The sequence below is a fragment of the Mus caroli genome, chromosome 7 (genome assembly GCF_900094665.2).
Source record: "Mus caroli chromosome 7, CAROLI_EIJ_v1.1, whole genome shotgun sequence".
NCBI classification, from domain to species: domain Eukaryota; kingdom Metazoa; phylum Chordata; class Mammalia; order Rodentia; family Muridae; genus Mus; species Mus caroli.
Window position 1 is genome coordinate 105135156 of NC_034576.1, and position 16978 is coordinate 105152133.

At 44.5% G+C, this 16978-nt stretch overlaps 2 protein-coding genes across 6 annotated transcripts in view; both read left to right on the forward strand.

Moving 5' to 3' along the window:
* Positions 1-7576, forward strand: part of Stim1 (stromal interaction molecule 1) — a 167165-nt gene extending 159589 nt beyond the window's left edge. For 2 of the 5 annotated variants that reach the window (XM_021166502.2, XM_021166503.2), the window contains 2 exons: positions 975-1041; positions 5653-7575. In XM_021166502.2, the coding sequence (XP_021022161.1) occupies positions 975-1041; positions 5653-6169 (584 nt within the window). In that variant the 3' untranslated portion in view covers positions 6170-7575. Of the gene's footprint in view, positions 1-974; positions 1042-3276; positions 3314-5652 lie in introns of all 5 variants that reach the window. The other 3 variants (XM_029479366.1, XM_029479365.1, XM_021166505.1) reach the window with 3 other exon arrangements.
* A 4643-nt stretch (positions 7577-12219) lies between these two features.
* Positions 12220-16978, forward strand: part of Rrm1 (ribonucleotide reductase catalytic subunit M1) — a 27207-nt gene continuing 22448 nt past the window's right edge. Inside the window, exons 1-3 of the mRNA XM_021167054.2 lie at positions 12220-12483; positions 13433-13521; positions 15837-16025. Of these exons, the coding sequence (XP_021022713.1) occupies positions 12465-12483; positions 13433-13521; positions 15837-16025 (297 nt within the window). The 5' untranslated portion in view covers positions 12220-12464. The remainder of the gene's footprint in view (positions 12484-13432; positions 13522-15836; positions 16026-16978) is intronic.

Sequence of the window (16978 nt, forward strand, 5' to 3'; positions counted from 1 at the left end):
AAAAAAAAAAAAAAAAAAAAAAAAAAAAAAAAAAAAAGATATTTATTAAGTACAATGACCTGTGTGGATATTTCGGAGACAGTACTTAGAAGTCTCAGAACAACCCCTCAGGATTTTACAAAGGTAGATTAAAATGAGGATGGAAGTAGCTTAGGGTCCCAGCTGGAAGTAGAAAGGCTTGGGTTCGAACTCTAGGTTGTGTGTTCCAAAGTTCAAGGCTAGTTCATAAAGAATTTCATCTTTCTTCATCTTTTGGAACTTTTTGTTTATTTTTCTAAAACAGAGTCTTACTATATAGCTTAGCCTAGCCTGCAGCTCACTTTATAGTCTGCTGGCTTCTAACACATAATCCCCCTCCCTCAGTCTACCAAGTGCTGAGTTTACAGTTATGTTCTATCACACCCAGCTCCAGAACTTTTAATAAGTGTCTTTCATGTTATAAAAATCTTTTTATAAGTATCACTTTTAATATCTTTGTCATCTGCCAGAAAATAGATGTCTTCTTATTTTTTCATCATTCTGCCTTTATGCATGCTTTCATGCAACAGTTAATAATGATCCAGTGGACATGTTTTTGTACAAGTCCTTGTCTGTGTTGTGAATTATTTTCTGAGGTTGGCTAAAAAGAAAAGGCTGGTTCTTGGTGCTCTCCCGGACCTTGCTCCTAGTCCCTATCCTCTACTGTCCTGCCTGTGTCCTCCCACTAACTGCCTTGCGACTTCCCTTTATAGTGACATTGGCCTTAGGTCTCCTACTGAAGTTGCTACTAAAATTGCCCCGGGCACCTTATCTACAATTCCCCATCCTTTCAGGTCGGTCCCATAGAGGGAGGTTTCTGGGAGGTGGTGTCCTTTTCACTGGATTGGGTATCAAAGGTCCAGAGAGGTGTCTAGCAGGCATATCTTTATGGGTACATGCTTGCCTGCACACCACTTGGGTGCCCAGTCTTTATATTCTCTTTACTCTCCTTGCAGCCCCCAGCCTGCAGAGCAGTGTCCGGCAGCGCCTGACGGAGCCACAGCTTGGCCTGGGATCTCAGAGGTTGGTAGAGGGCGAGGCTGGCCACTTCTTGACAAGCCGGGTATCTCTGCGGCGAATGCGTAGCCTTTCATCTGGACAGTCTTTCAGTTCTGAAGGCCACGGGACCAGCCCTCCATCTGCCTCTGCTTCTTCTTCCTGCTCCTCTTCCACTACCACCATCGCTACCACCACAACCTCCACTTCCACCACCACCATCAACACCGTCCATGTTCACCCTGTTTATTACCACCACAGCACTTCCTATTTCCTTCAGATGGATCCCTACCCTGACCCAACCCCTTCTGACAACATCGCTGTGATGTCTGGGCATTCAGAGAGCTTGGGGTATCAGCTATCTCTCTTCTCTTTCTTCCTTCCCTTCCTACTGCTTTTACCGTGGCCTCTGCCTGCTGCCTGCTGCTGCTTGCTGACCTCTGGGAGGTGTGGTGGGGAATCATTCCCTGTCCTTTCCTTTTTCAGTTCAGAAGATTCCTTATTAAGGTCAGCTTAATTTCCTATACCTGTCTTCCCTTTGCTGTTTGGGGTTTTCTCTGAAAATGAGTAACAATCCTCTTCCCTCACGATCCTATACCACTTGTTTAAATTATGCACTTTTAGATCCGTCATCTCATTTCCTTTACTCCTTAAACAAATATACTTTGTGCAGGGCACTTCTGAATATGAGGGTTCATAGATGATAAGATGCAATCCCAGTCACCCTGACCTATAGTCTTGCTTGGAAAAGGCACACAAATAAACTGTAACAATTTCCTAAGTGCTCTGGGGTACTGAGGAAGGAGGAATGGCTAACAGTGTGTATCTAGGTGGAATGCTTTACGAAAGAGATGACATTTGTGATGAGGCCCTGCGCATAGAGAGAGAAAAGGGGTATTCTAGCTTGAGGAAATGTTTTGTACAGAGGAATAGAGGTGTAAGAATATGTTATATATATGAAGTGGAAACACTACATATGTGTTGGAGAAGGAGTGGCCGATGAGATCAGAAGGATACAGAGGTCAGAAGGGCTTCGGGCCTTTATCATTTTAGAAATGGAGCACCATAAGAGGGTTTCTGAATGAACGTGAACTGGCTATACTTCCATTTTAGAGGACTTGGGGGTAATTACAAGTGCTTGCTGCTAAGCTTGATGACCTGAGTTTGAATCCAAGAGCTCACATTGTAGAAGGAAAGAGCCAAGTCCTGGAAGTTGCCCTCTGACCTCTGCATCTGTGCCATGTGCAGGTGTGTAAACACACAAAATAAATAAGTATAATAAAATAATAATTAAAATCTTTCCACTTTATAAATAACATTCTAGTGGCCTGAAGGCAGGAAGAAAGGAAGACTAAGGAATTTGAGGCATTGCAATATAGCACTTGGGGAGGTACTGAGGCCTTGACTTGGGAAGATAATTCACTTATAACTGGCCACAGGTACAGAAAGGAGAATCTAGTTTGATACCTAGGTGTCTGGCTTGACTGAGTAAATGAGTGCAGCCTTCATGGAATTACAGTACAGGAGAAGGAATACAGACTTGGGAAATTGTGACAAGAAAAGCTAAGCAGGAATGAAACTTCTTATTTGTTAAAGTAGGCAGTTAAGGCCCTGAAAGGGTCATTTTTCTCAGGCTGCAGAGATACTTAGGACAGAGCACAGACTCTTGACTTTTCATTCAAGATGTTTGTTTTTCTGAAAGGTCTCAGTAAGTGACATAGAAAAGAGCTGGAAGTTTCTCCTCAGCCTGGTCTGGCAGCTCATTGACTTTCCCTGCTATATCAAAGTGTTGGGTGAAGATCAGAGGTTGATCTTGTGTGGGATAAGATTAGGCCTAAGAAGGGACTCACCTTTGGAAGTCGCTCTCATCCCTGAAATTGTGACTATGGCTCCGTCCTGGTTGCCTGCTTACTCTGTTGATTTCTTTTGACTCAGCCTCATTCTCTGCCTCTGCTTCATGGACCTGGATAGTTATCCTTGAGAGCTGCTCCCTTTGCTTCCTCAAAGGGACTGTTCTTACTAGGACTGTTACTGAGCAGAGTTGCCGTGTTCACTCTCATCCTCATTTTCATCTGCAAGTGTGGGAAGAGAGACTGCTCCTCCCAGTACTTATGGAGAGGACTGGGATGGTTCGGGAAAGCTAGGGGTTGCTGGGATTCCATGCTCAGAGGCCTAAGCCCAGGGCAGTGGGGAGGAAGGGTGGGAGTACCTGCATTCACCTGGCCTGTTCACTGCTTAATTTTCTTTTGCACCATGCACCAGAGGATCATCTCTAAAGGCAAACAGGCTCTCTAGTAAGGTTAGTAGTTTGGGATGGGAGTTCAAGGCAGCTTAGCCTTGGGGAGGGATAGCTCTGGCCTCAAAGGTCTCAGAAGTTCAGGGAGGGAAGGTGAGCGAGCATACCTTAATGGGTGTTTCCCTTCTTATATCTACTAAGGCTTTCTCCTAGATCCTCATCTTTCTATGGGATTCTTAGCTTTTAATTGATGAGAGAGGCATGGAAGGATAGAAAGCAAGAACAAGTTCAGGACTGTGGGTCAGAAAAAGTGAGGCTGAGAAGTCCAAGCTTTTTTTTTTTTTTTAACCTTTTCCTTGGTGTATAAAGGTAGATATTCCTAGTATCTTACCTCCTCAGTTTACAAAGGATGCCACTATTAGTATGGATTCTTGGAATGTCTTAGAACTTTCTTAGTGGTATGTGTTTATGTGGAGGATTATTATGTGCTTAGAGAAACAAGGACACTTTTTAATTGTGTAAGATGTAGGCCTGGCTGGCCTCAAGCTTGCTCTGTAGCTAAGGGTAATCTTGACTTTATGCTCCCCCTGTTTCTGCTTCCCAGTTGCTGGGAGTATAGGTGTGTGGTACCATACCCAGCCTTGGGGTTGGTGCAGTTCTCTGCCTTAGCCCTCCAAGTACTGGGATTAAAGATCTACACTTGGTGAAGACACATTTAGATAAAAGCAAGGACCAGTGTCAAGTATGAGGACAAGTAAGAGCCTGAATATTTACAGCCAATGGGTTATGTGGCTGGAACAGTATTTTTAGTGGTATCATTGGATCTAGCATTGTCTTCCTTCAACTACCAAGCCCTGGAAGGTCAGCTGGCTGTGGAGTTGCTGCTAGTTAGTTGTTCCCTGAGAGAGAAACCTATAATAGCTGTGAGCCAGCCCCATATGTTTGGATGCTTCAGGAGGCTGGTACCCTTCCTAGTCCTGACTCTTGGCTTCCTTATCTAGGCCTGTGTTTCCTTTCCTTCTAACTTAAATGTTTATGCCTTTCCTTTGGCCTTCTCCTCTGCCTCTGTTGTGGGCTCTCAGGCCTCTGGGAAAGTGAAGGAGAGTTTAAGATTGATAGGGGGACCCTAACAGTCACCTCTTCATTGTAAAGGAAGGAGCAGTAGCAACTGGTGTTGGTTTATGGATTTCCTAGGCTCAGCCAAGCCCTTAAAAGGTTTTTAGTCCCTGAACTAGACTCTGTGTGTGTCCAGGGTATAATGGCATGGTCCTATAATCCAGACCTAAGAAGAAAGCCTCTTGTGACTGGACTTCATATTGACCTTCCAGGTTGACTGGGTCTGTTGCCTCTACTACTGCAATACTTTGCAATTTTGCAAGTGCTTTGTTAAGATTTTGTTCTTTCAAACAGACTTATAAATAACTAGTTTAATACCATCTTTGTTGTGCAAAAATTGTGGCTCAGCAAAGTTATATGATTTATCTAAGATTACACCGAAAGGTTCAGAGTTCTTCTCAACCACTGTACCTTAAAGGCCAATGTTCTATCTTCCTATGCCTCTCTACATTTTCCCTGTCAGCAGAGCTCTGAAACAAACCCCACACTTCCCTTTTTTGATTTTAATTTTGCAGAACTTGTCCATGCCTACCTATAAATTCTGTGAGAGGGTAGGAAGAGGCAACATCTTGGCCTTTGGGATGAATGAGGGGATTGTTTGTAAGGCTGTTCTAACATCTCCTCCCCAGCCTTGGTCAGGCCTGCTGACTGCATGTTCTGTTCTTTGGATTCTGGCCCAGACTGCATGTGTCCCAGGTGTGATAGAGTAAGTTGGGGGTGGGGGGAGGCATGGAAAACATGATCTGGAGCAACATGCAGCTTTTATGGTAGCTTAGGGTTGAGTCCCAAGAAACGTTGGCAGCCTCCGTGGAAGGCAGATTATTGAAGAGGATGCCTATGGAATTTGAGCCTATGGTTTTTATCAGTGTAGCTCCTTGGAATTCAGCAGGGATCAGGCCCAGCCATTGCAAAGCTATTTGCCTGATGATGACATATGCTATATAATGACGTTTGTTTTTGTTTCTTTTTGTTTGTCTCTTCTCATTATTGTTCCCTTTCTCCTATTCCTGCCTCCCTTTTCTTTCTCCATAAACCTACTTTCTTCCTTTTCTTCTCCAACCTGTCCCTGTTTCCTGATCCTGTCCCCTCTCTTACACTGTCCTGATGACTTACTCAACTTTCATTACTCATTCCTCCTTCCTTTTATCCTGTTTTCCCTGCTACCTGTTTCTTTCTCTTCATTTTTCTACTTATCTTTGCCTTCTCAACATTCCCCCTTTTTCTTCTGCACCTTTTTCCATTTCCCTGTATTCTGTTTCTTTTTCTTCTTTGTCCTATATCTCCAGGGATTTGACCCATTCCGATTCGGAGTCCTCCCTCCACATGAGTGACCGCCAGCGTGTGGCCCCCAAGCCTCCTCAGATGGGCCGTGCTGCAGATGAGGCTCTCAATGCCATGCCTTCCAATGGCAGCCATCGGCTGATTGAGGGGGTCCATCCAGGATCTCTGGTGGAGAAACTGCCTGACAGCCCTGCTCTGGCCAAGAAGACATTTCTGGCGTTGAACCATGGCCTAGACAAGGCCCACAGCCTGATGGAGCTGAACCCCTCAGTCCCACCTGGTGGCTCCCCACTTTTGGATTCTTCCCATTCTCATAGCCCCAGTTCCCCAGACCCAGACACTCCATCTCCAGTCGGGGACAACCGAGCTCTGCAGGGTAGCCGAAACACACGAATTCCCCACTTGGCTGGCAAGAAGGCAATGGCTGAGGAGGATAATGGTTCCATTGGTGAGGAGACAGACTCCAGTCCAGGCAGGAAGAAGTTTCCCCTCAAAATTTTTAAGAAGCCTCTTAAGAAGTAGGCAGACTAGGGTGGTAGTGTTGAGACAGCCTGTCCTTCCCTGGGTCTTCTGCCTTCACCTCCCTTCCTTTCTTTGCGATATCTGGCTCCTAGAGTGGGGCACAGAGGGGCTGGCCCAAGGGCCTGGGCACTGTACATACCTGCCCCGCTCATCCTTGGTCCTTCATCATTATTTATTAACTGAGCACCATGGCCTGCCTGTCGGGAAACCCTCCCACCCATGGGCTGCTGCTGTCACATCTTCTCCACTGCAGTGCATGTGTTAGTTGCTCTTCCTCAGTTCCCACTCCACTTTTGGGGTCCAGCTTCTGTCTCTGCTGTCCCAGTTTTGAGGTTTGGTTTTTGTTTCTGTCTCCTGCTTTCAGGCTCCTCTCTCCCATTACTCCCCAACGATCCTAGCAGTTGTGGGGAAGATAGGAGGAGTAACTTCTGACACCTGTACCTCAGATCTGTTCATCCTACTCACAGCCATTCTGCCTACCCCAGACTGGGCCACGGTCCTGATCTCTGGGGTTTGTTCTATGGAAGTGTGGTAGACTGGAGGGAACCTCATCCTGGAGCTCCTTTGGATCTCCAGGGCTCCATTCAGGGAGTGGAACCAACTCCCAGGGAACAAGTCACCAGAGTTTTAAAGAGAGACCAGGCTTGTGATTAATGGGAGAGACTTCTCCCAGTTGGAGGATGAGTAGATGCCAAAGCTGTGGGCTGTAAGGCAGTTGCCATTTCTCTCTTGCCCTGCCCACACCTGCCTTCCTCTTACCTCTGCTCCCCTATATTGTAGGAGTGTATCTCTTAAGAGGTGCTGCCCTGAAGCTCCTCAAGCGTCAGCACTGTGGGGCTCAGGACAACTGGCTCCCCTGGCTATGGGAGCCACAGTCATGACACAGGGCTCTTGTGGAGCCCTGGGCAAGGATGTTGTATTTGAACCAAAAGACAAACAGTTTTAAAATAAAAAATAAAATAAATAAATCTCCTGAATTTCCCAAGTGCCTGCACAGCATCCTCCCTTTGTCAGATTCCATTTTTGTGTTACTGCATAGCCTGGGCCATAGGCTCAAAACAGACACAATTGGTTTGGGGCAGGGGTGGAGAAGAAAGGTGGTATATGTATGTGAAGGCTGCTGTGTGACCACTTCTCCCCCCACACCTCCCATCTTCCAGACAACTCTCTCCTTTACCTGTTTTTGCTATGGCTGTAAAGGTATTTTTCCCTCTGCCCCATTCTGTCATGCCTGTACCCTGAGTTCCTAATTTGGGCCTGGGTTGGGTGCAGCTGGGGCTGGTCTTAGGCGGGTGCTAGGCTGTAGACTGCCTTGGAGCCCCCTGGACACCCTCACATGGGTTTTTCTGTGTTATTTTCATAAGATTCTTTGAAGTCCAATAAAGCATGTAGGAGATTTTAACCTCTGCTGGCTGTGACTCTTATTGTGTCCCTGTAGCTTAACAAATGGAGGTTGGTGAACCCGTGGGTTAGGGCACTTGACTTCAAACCTTACAGACTTGCGTTTCATTCCTGAGACCCACATGGTAGAAGGAGAGAACCAACTCTGAAAGTTGTCCTCTCATCTCTAATTTCTATACATGTGTTAATGCTGCGCATGCATAAGGAGGGGTACAGAAAATACATTTTCTCCCCCTGCCTCCCCCCAGACAAGTTTTTTCTGTGTAGTCTTGCCTGTCCTAGAACTTGCTCTGTACACTGGGCTGTTGTGGTAAATAGAATTGGGGGTTTCTACACTTCCTGAGATCATTTAGTTCCCAGATAAAAGACACAAAACCTATAGATTTATAATAGCCTTAAAAGCACTGGAGCTGGGCAGATATCAAGCCTCTAAGCTATTTTGTCTACTTCCCTATCGATAACCCCTAGTTATAACTTGACATTTTCTGCTTTGGCTGCACTTACTCCAATTGGCCAGCCCTCATTACCAGTTTTCACAGTCCTTTATCCCATGGTGTCTTCTCTCTTCACCTCTCAGCTCTTTCTTCCCCATGGTCTCTGCCTCAGAGCCCAGAAAACTGAAGCTCCACCTACCTCTCTTCTGCCATAGGCTGTAGGCATCGTTACGTAATTAATAGTTTTAAATGAAGGAGCAGGGTTACATAGCATATATGAGGATCTGAGGCAGAGATTCCAAGGAGGAAAGAACAGAGAGGTGATGAGAGAAGACAGCATGGAATAGGGGACTGGGAGAACTGGTCACGAGAGTTTGGATGATCAGAGGAAAAGCAGCTGAAGCAGAAGATGGCAAGTTAGAACAAGGGGTTATTGACAGGGTTTCCTCATTGCTGAGGGATCAGATCTTGGGGGCCAGTATTTAGCATTAAATACACAGCTTAAATAAATTAGTGTTTTGAAAAACATAAAAGGGGCAGGCTGTGGTGGCACACACCTGTAACCCCAACACTTGGGAGACAGAGGTAGACAGATATCTGTGTTTGAGACCAGCCTGGTCTACAGTGTGAGTTCCAGGACAGTCGGGGCTACACAGAGAAACCCTGTCTTGGAAAACAAAACCAGCCGGGCGTGGTGGCGCATGCCTTTAATCCCAGCACTTGGGAGGCAGAGGCAGGCGGATTTCTGAGTTCGAGGCCAGCCTGGTCTACAAAGTGAGTTCCAGGACAGCCAGGGCTATACAGAGAAACCCTGTCTCGAAAAACCAAAAAAAAAAAACAAAAAAACAAAACAAAACCAACAAAAAACAATGATAACAACAACAAAATCATAAAAGGGATAGACTGCCACTGCCGGGCTTCCCACTTGACATCTTAAATAGTTCAAATGTGTACCATAACCTTTGTGTGGAAGTCAAAGGACAACTTGTAGGATCCGGTTCTCTCCTGTGTGGATCCTGGGGGGTTGGACTCTGATTGTTGGGCTTAGTGGTAAATGCTTTACTACCATCTCAATGGCCCTGCCTTTTTTTTTTTTTTAAAGCATGTAGTCCTTATATAAAATACCGAGGTTTATATTGGTATCTTCATGCATGAATAGCATGCTCTTTGATATTATTCACCCTCTCCTCTCAACCACGTTCATTCTTAGGTCCACAAACCAATCATCTTGGTTTCTCTGCATTTCAGAAGAAATGAGGAAACACCTTGGTAAAGGGAAATGGATTTATTCATAGTTTTGTCACTGGGGAGATAAATAACTCAGTCCCTTTTCCTAGCATTTGAAGTTATATGAATATGATATGAAGTTAGCTTGTAGCCTTTACAGTTTGTAGAAAACTATAAAGCAAAGGCAAGCAGGTGTGCATGCCTTTTCTCGGTGTTGGAGGAGATCACTATCTTTAGATAGCCTGTATTGGCTCAGTTCTCAGCAGTTCTCTGTTAGCATAGAGACACAAGGACCTCTCTTTAGAATTTAGAATATTTCTGAATTTTGCCAGGGTCCTAGCCCATTCTCAAGTACAGAGTCACTGCTACATTGTGGTCCTCAGCTTGACCAAAATTCAAATACAGAGTCTGTATTAAGCAGGCAGGGACTGCCTGGAGAGAAACACTTCTTACAGAGCAGCCTTGAATGCATATTACAGGGAGTTTTTAAAGACAAAGAGCTAGCGCGCACACACACACACACACACACACACACACAAAACCCACTATATAGTGGTTGGCAATTGCAGGGGCAAGCAAGCAGTTTTATAAGAGTCAAGAATATGAAGTTAGCTGAAGCATTTTGACCCTGAATTTCTAGAACAGGGTTGGGTGCTTTCCAATGGGACTTTTCAGTGAGAGGGTGGAATCAAAGATGGCTTCAGCTGAGACAAAATGGAGACACTTTTATCCTATTATACTCTTCCTCTTAACAAATAGTGTCCCCCCTTGTTTTTTGTTTATTTTATTTTAGTTTTAGTTTTTACTTTTTCATACAATATATCTGGACCACAGTTCCATGTCTTTCTGAAACTCCTTCCATTCTCCCCCTAACTCCGCTCTTCCCCCATTCACTCCATTAAAAAAAAAAAAAAAGTCCATCTCCCAGGGATATCAAATATAACAAGATAACAAGATTCAGTAAGTCTAGGCACAAACCCCCATATCAAGGTTGTGCAAGGCAGCCCAGTAGCGGGAAAAGGGTCAGAAGAGAGTCAGATATTCCCTCACTCCCACTGCTAGGAGTCTCACAAAAACACCAACCTAACAAATGAAACATACATGCATAGGACCTAGCACAGACCCTTGCAGGCTCCATGATTGCTCCTTCAGTCTCTGTGAGTCCCTATGAGGCCTGCTTAGTTGATTCAGTGAGCTGTGTTCTCCTGGTGTCCTCCATCCCTGTGGCTCCTACAGTTCTTTCTCTAAGCTCTGAAGGGAGAGACCTGTGAAAATCTCCAGTTTGGGCTCTCTTTCTCTGTCTAATGTTTGGCTATGGGATTTTATATCTGCTCCCAGCTGCAGAAGGAATCCCCTCTTGATGACGACTGGGCTAGGCACTGACCTAGAGTTTTGGCAGCTGGCCCAAGTTTGGATTTTTGGTTTGCTTTTATTTTTTAGGCCTGGGTTCCACATTAGAAAAAAGATGCAATATTTGTCTCTATGAGCTTGGTTTATTATGATGATCCCCAGCTCCATTTCTAGCAAATGATATTATATTCCCCTAACATCTGAATATCAATTGTGTTTCCATATCATATTGCCCCCCTGGATAGCCCTGGTCCTCTAGCTTCATGTAGGATTTCCTATGAAATGTGTCAGTTGTGGGTGGAGATGGATCACTTCTGGAGGGTGTAAGAAACAAATGATAGGTTTTAGCGAAAGAATGCCACATACAGTATTTTATGAAGATCAGTTTTATGACCGAAATTAGTTTTTATACTTGTCTTGAATAGGTTTAAAGTACGACTTTCACTATTCTTTCTTTTTTTCACCTAGTCTTTCCCCCCATTTTATTGAAAATGGATTTTTTTTCGCCTCACATAACATATCCTGATTTTCCCTTTTCTCCTTCTAGTTCCTCCCCATCTGGGTCCTGCCCCGTTTTGTCTCTCGTTAGAAAACAAACAGGCTTCCAAGGGATAATAATAACATATAATAAAAGAAAACTAGTACATCAGTGCTGAACAGAACCAACAGAAGGACAGAATCCACGAGAAGGAACAAGAATCAGAGATCCACTTGTTCGCACACTCAGGCGAACACTATAAAATCCCATAAAAAACACTAGTAAACTGGAAGCCAGGTAGGCCCTGCTGCCTCTGTCTCAGAGTTTATAAGAGCGTAGAGGGCCTTGATTCTTCAGTGTCCTCCATCCCCCTAGGTTCTTACACTCTTTCTTTCTCCTTTTCAATGGGGCCCCCTGAGTATTTGGGGAGGGATTTGATGGAGAAGTCCCTTAGGACTGAGTATTCGCAGATGTCTGCATAATGTCTGGCTGTTTTCACGTATTAATGTGGCAACGACTACCTTATTGCTGATCCTATCTCTACTACCATCCACAAAACTGTAAAAGCAAATGGATTATGGGCCTTCATAAGAATTTCGCAGTACCCCTATTTCTGTAAGGCTGAAATTCAAACACCTTTGGTCTAGCCCCACTCTTTTAACTCAGGAGTGTAGATTTAAGAGCCCCAGGCTTCCTATCTGCTTCTTATTTGTGGGTTGTAGGCTTTAGTGCAAACCAGAACAAAATCTTGGTGTTTCCAACCAGAACAAAATCTTGTTGTTTCCATAATGTAAAATAGCAAAAAACAAAACAAAACAAAACAACAACAAAACAAAACAAAAAAAAAACTCAGGGGGTTAGGGAAGGGGGGAGGGAGGGAGGGAGGGAGTTGGAAGAAGGAAAAAGAAAAAAGGTGTTCTGGATGTCTGGTTGGTTACTTTTTTGTTATGAAATAAAAATTACTCGTGGGAGATTTACTTGCCCACACCCAATATGGCGGCAGTAGAACTCGTTCCCGCCAGGTCCGCTTTCACCCAATGTGGTGGAGAGGAGCGCAGTTTCCCGGGCTTTGCCCACACTCAATATGGCGGCCAAGGGACTCCTGTGCTGACTGTCTACTGCTCAGTTTCCGCCCGTTCAACTCCCGGCGTTGAAACGTCAAGAACGTCATTCGAATTCCGTCGCGTTGCTTTGTACGTCACGGGTGGCGGGCGCGGGAAGGAGTTCGTAATTCAGTTCGTCTGCTCTGGTGAGGAAAGTGCCGTCTGTCGCGCAGCTTCCATCCCTCGGTCCGAGCAGCCTCTCGGAGTCCAACCCTTCACATCTGACAGTCGTCTCTGTCCCTTCTTCGCCTCGGAGCTGCTAACTGGTCTCGAACCTCTCAGCACTTCAGCTTCTAGCGGCGATGCATGTGATCAAGCGAGGTGAGGGGCCCGTGGGGATGGGGAGGAGAAGAGGGGACCCGGCTGCGGAGAGCCCAGCCGTCACTGTCGCCCGCCCGCCCGCCCGACCCGCGGCGCCTCGCCGCTTCCCGCGCTTCCCGCCGCGCTTCCCGCCCTGTCTGTCAGCTGGGCCTGTGTCTGCTCAGTCTGTCCCCATCCTCTTGACCTTTGTGTGTTCCCTTTGACTTTGACTTTGTGCTCCCTTCCAGACTCCCTCCTACCCTGTCTGAGATTGTTCCCGAGCACTGTTATTCCTTGCCGCCATCCTCAGAGGTAGCTGCTTTTGGCTCCATTTTTTTTTTTTTTTTTAGAAGAGGTTGCAAAGACACGAAAAAGCACCCCAACAACACCCCCATCCCACCCCGGCTAGTAGTTGGTGAGGTTAGAATTGAAACCCATAGCCCAAAATAGCCCTGTGCCTGTCTTTCCTCATTTCTTAAACAAAATAACAGACAAAAGAACCGCGGAGTCGATGATCTGGTGTAGGAGGAAATAAGGAAAGAAAGAAAAGACTGGACACCACATTTTTTAAACACCTGTCATTTTTCTGGTCTCTTCTGAGGTGGGAGTGTGGTATCTCTCCTGCCTCTGCATTTTTGGGGGGAGGGTTTTTTTTTTTTTTTTTTTTTTTTTTTTGTTTTTTTTTTTTTTGTACATTGTTTGTTCTTGGGACAGGGTTTCCCTGACTGGCCTGGAACTTACTCTGTGTAGATCAGTCTAGCTCAAACTCACAGAGGTCTGCCTCCTGTATCATAGGTAGATAGACAAATACTTTTAATCCAAGTAGACATGATTAACCACTGAGCAGTCTCTGCAGACCCCAAAGACAATCTCTTAATTGCTTTAAACAGTTTTAAAAGCTGAATATACTTGATTCTTTGGTATTGCCAGCTTAATAACTGCTAATGCTAACTGTGATTTGATTCTTTAGATGGCCGCCAAGAGCGAGTTATGTTTGACAAAATTACATCACGAATCCAGAAACTCTGTTATGGACTCAACATGGACTTTGTTGATCCTGTAAGTAAATACAGTGTGTATCAGGGGTTCTTTGCACGCTATGTGATTTTATGTCACTTATCTCTAGCCCTTCACTTACGTATACTTCAGTGTTAAATGTGAATTTATTGCCTGACACTTTCCTTAATTTTGATCTGTCCCTCAAGTTCTCACTTTCTGGAGAACTCAGAACATGAACTAAGAGGGGACAGTTGATGTGACTACTGGTCAGGCATCTTGTTTATCCGTATTTAGCCACACAGTGTAGAAATTAGTTCTATTTACCGTCATCTGGAATTAGGAGTGCTGTGTATCTTACTCATTTAACTTTTAAGAGTCTCTAACAGTTTTTTACATACATATGTAAAATACACTTTTGTCATACTTTCTTCAGTGACCTCTTACCTCCTTCCTACAGCCCTCTTCTCCATAAGTCTCTTAGTGCTTTGTGTTTGTGTGTGAGTGTGTGCGTGTGTGTTTATGTGTGTGTTTGTGTGAACATTGGTCTGGAATTAATTTACTTGATTGAGCAAGGGCAGCTTACCAGTGATTGCGCCACTGAGGGATACGACTCCTCCAGCAACCATTAATGGTCTGCAGAGATCTCCTCAGGGAGGGGTAGGGCCCCATGAACCCTGAATGCTGATGGGCCCAGGCTTGTCGTGCAGACAGCCACTGCAACTATTTTCATGAGGATTTTTTTGTTTTGTTTTGTTTTTTAGACTTAATTTATGTCTCTGTGAGTGTCTACCACATGTGTGCAGGTACCTGAAAGGGCCAGAAGAGGGTATTCCATCTTGTGGAGCTAGTTCAAAGCAGTTGGGAATCTCCCGAGATGCATGTTGGAAACCAAGTCAGGTCCTTTGGAAGAGCAGTGCACACTTTAACTGTTGAGCTCTCTCTCTAACCCTCATGAAGACCTCTTATTCTTGGATAGCCTCAGTGTGTCATTTATCTAACTAGGTACTTATAATAAATACATGTTTAGTTAACCGGAGTGAAAAAAATAATTTTATACCTTAAAATATATTTATTACAATTCTACACATTTTGGATTTTGAGATAGGAATTAAAATAGTTGAATGTTGATATTGGGATGAATCTTAAGACCTCATCCTATTTTGTCTTTATTCTGTAGGTAAGAAAGGTCTAAAGAGAGAGGCGGGCATTGCTTAAATTAACGTTAGTGCAATGGGAAACCAATGGAGTACCTTGGTTTTTATACATTCTATTGCCTCATCTAACAGCACATGTCCACATGCAGGGATGCATTAGTGGGTTTCAGCTTTCCAGGGTGGATCCTGTTGAGGACGTCTGGGTGCTAGTAGATGTAGCACATGGATGCTATACTGTTCCGAGTTCTCATTACTTGCCACATAGCATCAGAAACTATATGGGCTTGACTGCTTTCGTACTTATCTGCTGAGTCAAGAACATGATATCAGCAGCAAACTGGCTTAGCTATGTTATAATACCGGTGATCAAAGGCACCACCCACACTCAGACTGCTTTTGACGGAGATAGGCTTTGGCCAACTTTCCCTGTTAAGCTGTTTTTAAGAAAGATTTAGTAAATATGTAGATAGAACTTAGAGTTTGGTTTCTTTAGAATGTATGGTGGGCTGAGGAGATGGCTCAGTGGGCAAAGTGCTTGCTTTGTGAGTGTGAGACTCTCAGTTTGGATCCCAACAGCCATGTGGAAAAGCCCGGTGTGCAGCAGTATGTGTAATGGCAGCTCTGAGCAGCTGAAGAAAGGGCCAGATCCTAGGTGCACACCAAGATGGCAAGTTCGAAGCTCAGGAAGACACTGTCTCAAAGAATAAGACAGCTGTCGCGAGGTCAAGGGAAGCACCTCTTTCCGGGCTGATTCCTGGACCATGCGTGTCATGTGCTTGAGGGTTGCTTTTATTTTTTTTTTAATTAGATATTTCCTTTATATACATTTCAAATGCTATCACGAAAGTTCAAACAGTATACTCCAGGATCAGTGAGAGACCCTGCCTCAAAAACTAAAGTGGGATGGGGGTTGGAGAGATGGCTCAGCAGTTAAGAGCACTGGCTGCTCTTCCAGTGGACCTGCGTTCAGTGCCCAGTACCCACATGGCATCTCACACCTGTCTGTAACTCCAGTTTCAGGGAATCTGATATTTCTGCCATTCTCTGGCATATACTCTTTTAAAAAGCTAAATTTAGACTTTTAAAAAGTGGCAGTAACTCTTGGGATAACGTTTTTCAGATGAGATTATATTGTTGTAACTTTGCTTGTCTTAACTACGCTTCTAAGGAGCCTGTTGTTTCTCGGGAAAGCTCAAATAACTCTTGGTTTTATTTTTGTAGGCTCAGATCACCATGAAAGTAATCCAAGGCCTATATAGTGGGGTCACCACAGTGGAACTGGACACCCTGGCTGCTGAGACAGCCGCGACCTTGACCACGAAGCACCCTGACTATGCCATCCTGGCAGCAAGGATAGCTGTCTCTAACTTGCACAAAGAAACAAAGAAAGTGTTCAGTGGTACGTCTGGAGTAAAAACATGAGAAAGCGTTTAATAGTGTCATAAAATTATAGGAATAACAAGTGAATTTTAAAGATTACGTCTTATTTTTAAAAGCAATGTACAATTTAGTGGCAGCATGGGAACTAGAACTTGCTGTTTCTCCATGTAGCTGAGCTACTGAGTGAAAGAGTGTATGCGTGCATATGTGTGTATGTGAGTGTGTGTTGTTTGTCAGGGTCTCATGTAACCTGGGCTGGCTGCAGACTCAGTTTGTATCCAAAGCTGGCCTTGAACTCTTTTTTTTTTTTTTTTAAAGATTTATTTATTTATTGTATATAACTACACTGTAGCTGTCTTCAGACACCCCAGAAGAAGGCATCAGATCTCATTAGGGATGGTTGTGAGCCACCATGTGGTTGCTGGAATTTGAACTCAGGACCTTTGGAAGAGCAGTCAGTGCTCTTAACTGCTGAGCCTCTCCAGCCCTGGCCTTGAGCTCTTAATTCTCTTGACTCTATCCAAGTTCTTGGATTGCTGGCAGATGTCATCATCTTGTCTTTTGAGTTTCTGTTCTTTTTAAACGTCTTTATTAATTTTAAGTTATGTGTGTTTGTTTTGTGTGTTTGTATGTGTATGGACAAATGTGTACCACAGCATGTGTGTGAAGGTCAAAGGACAACTTGTGGGAGGCAGTCCCTGGGATTGAACTCAGGTCATCAGGTTTGGCGGCAAATACTTTTTCTGTTGAGCCATGTTGCTGATCTAAGGTCTTTTCTCATTTTTGCTTGTTTGTTTGTTTTTTGTTTTTTTATTTTTTTCATTTCTATTTATTTATTTATTTATTTATTTATTTTTAAATGGGTATTTATTTCATTTACATTTCCAATGCTATCCCAAAAGTCCCCCACATGCTCCTCCACCCACTCCCCCACCCACCCACCCACTCCCACTTCTTGGCCCTGGCGTTCCCCTGTACTGAGG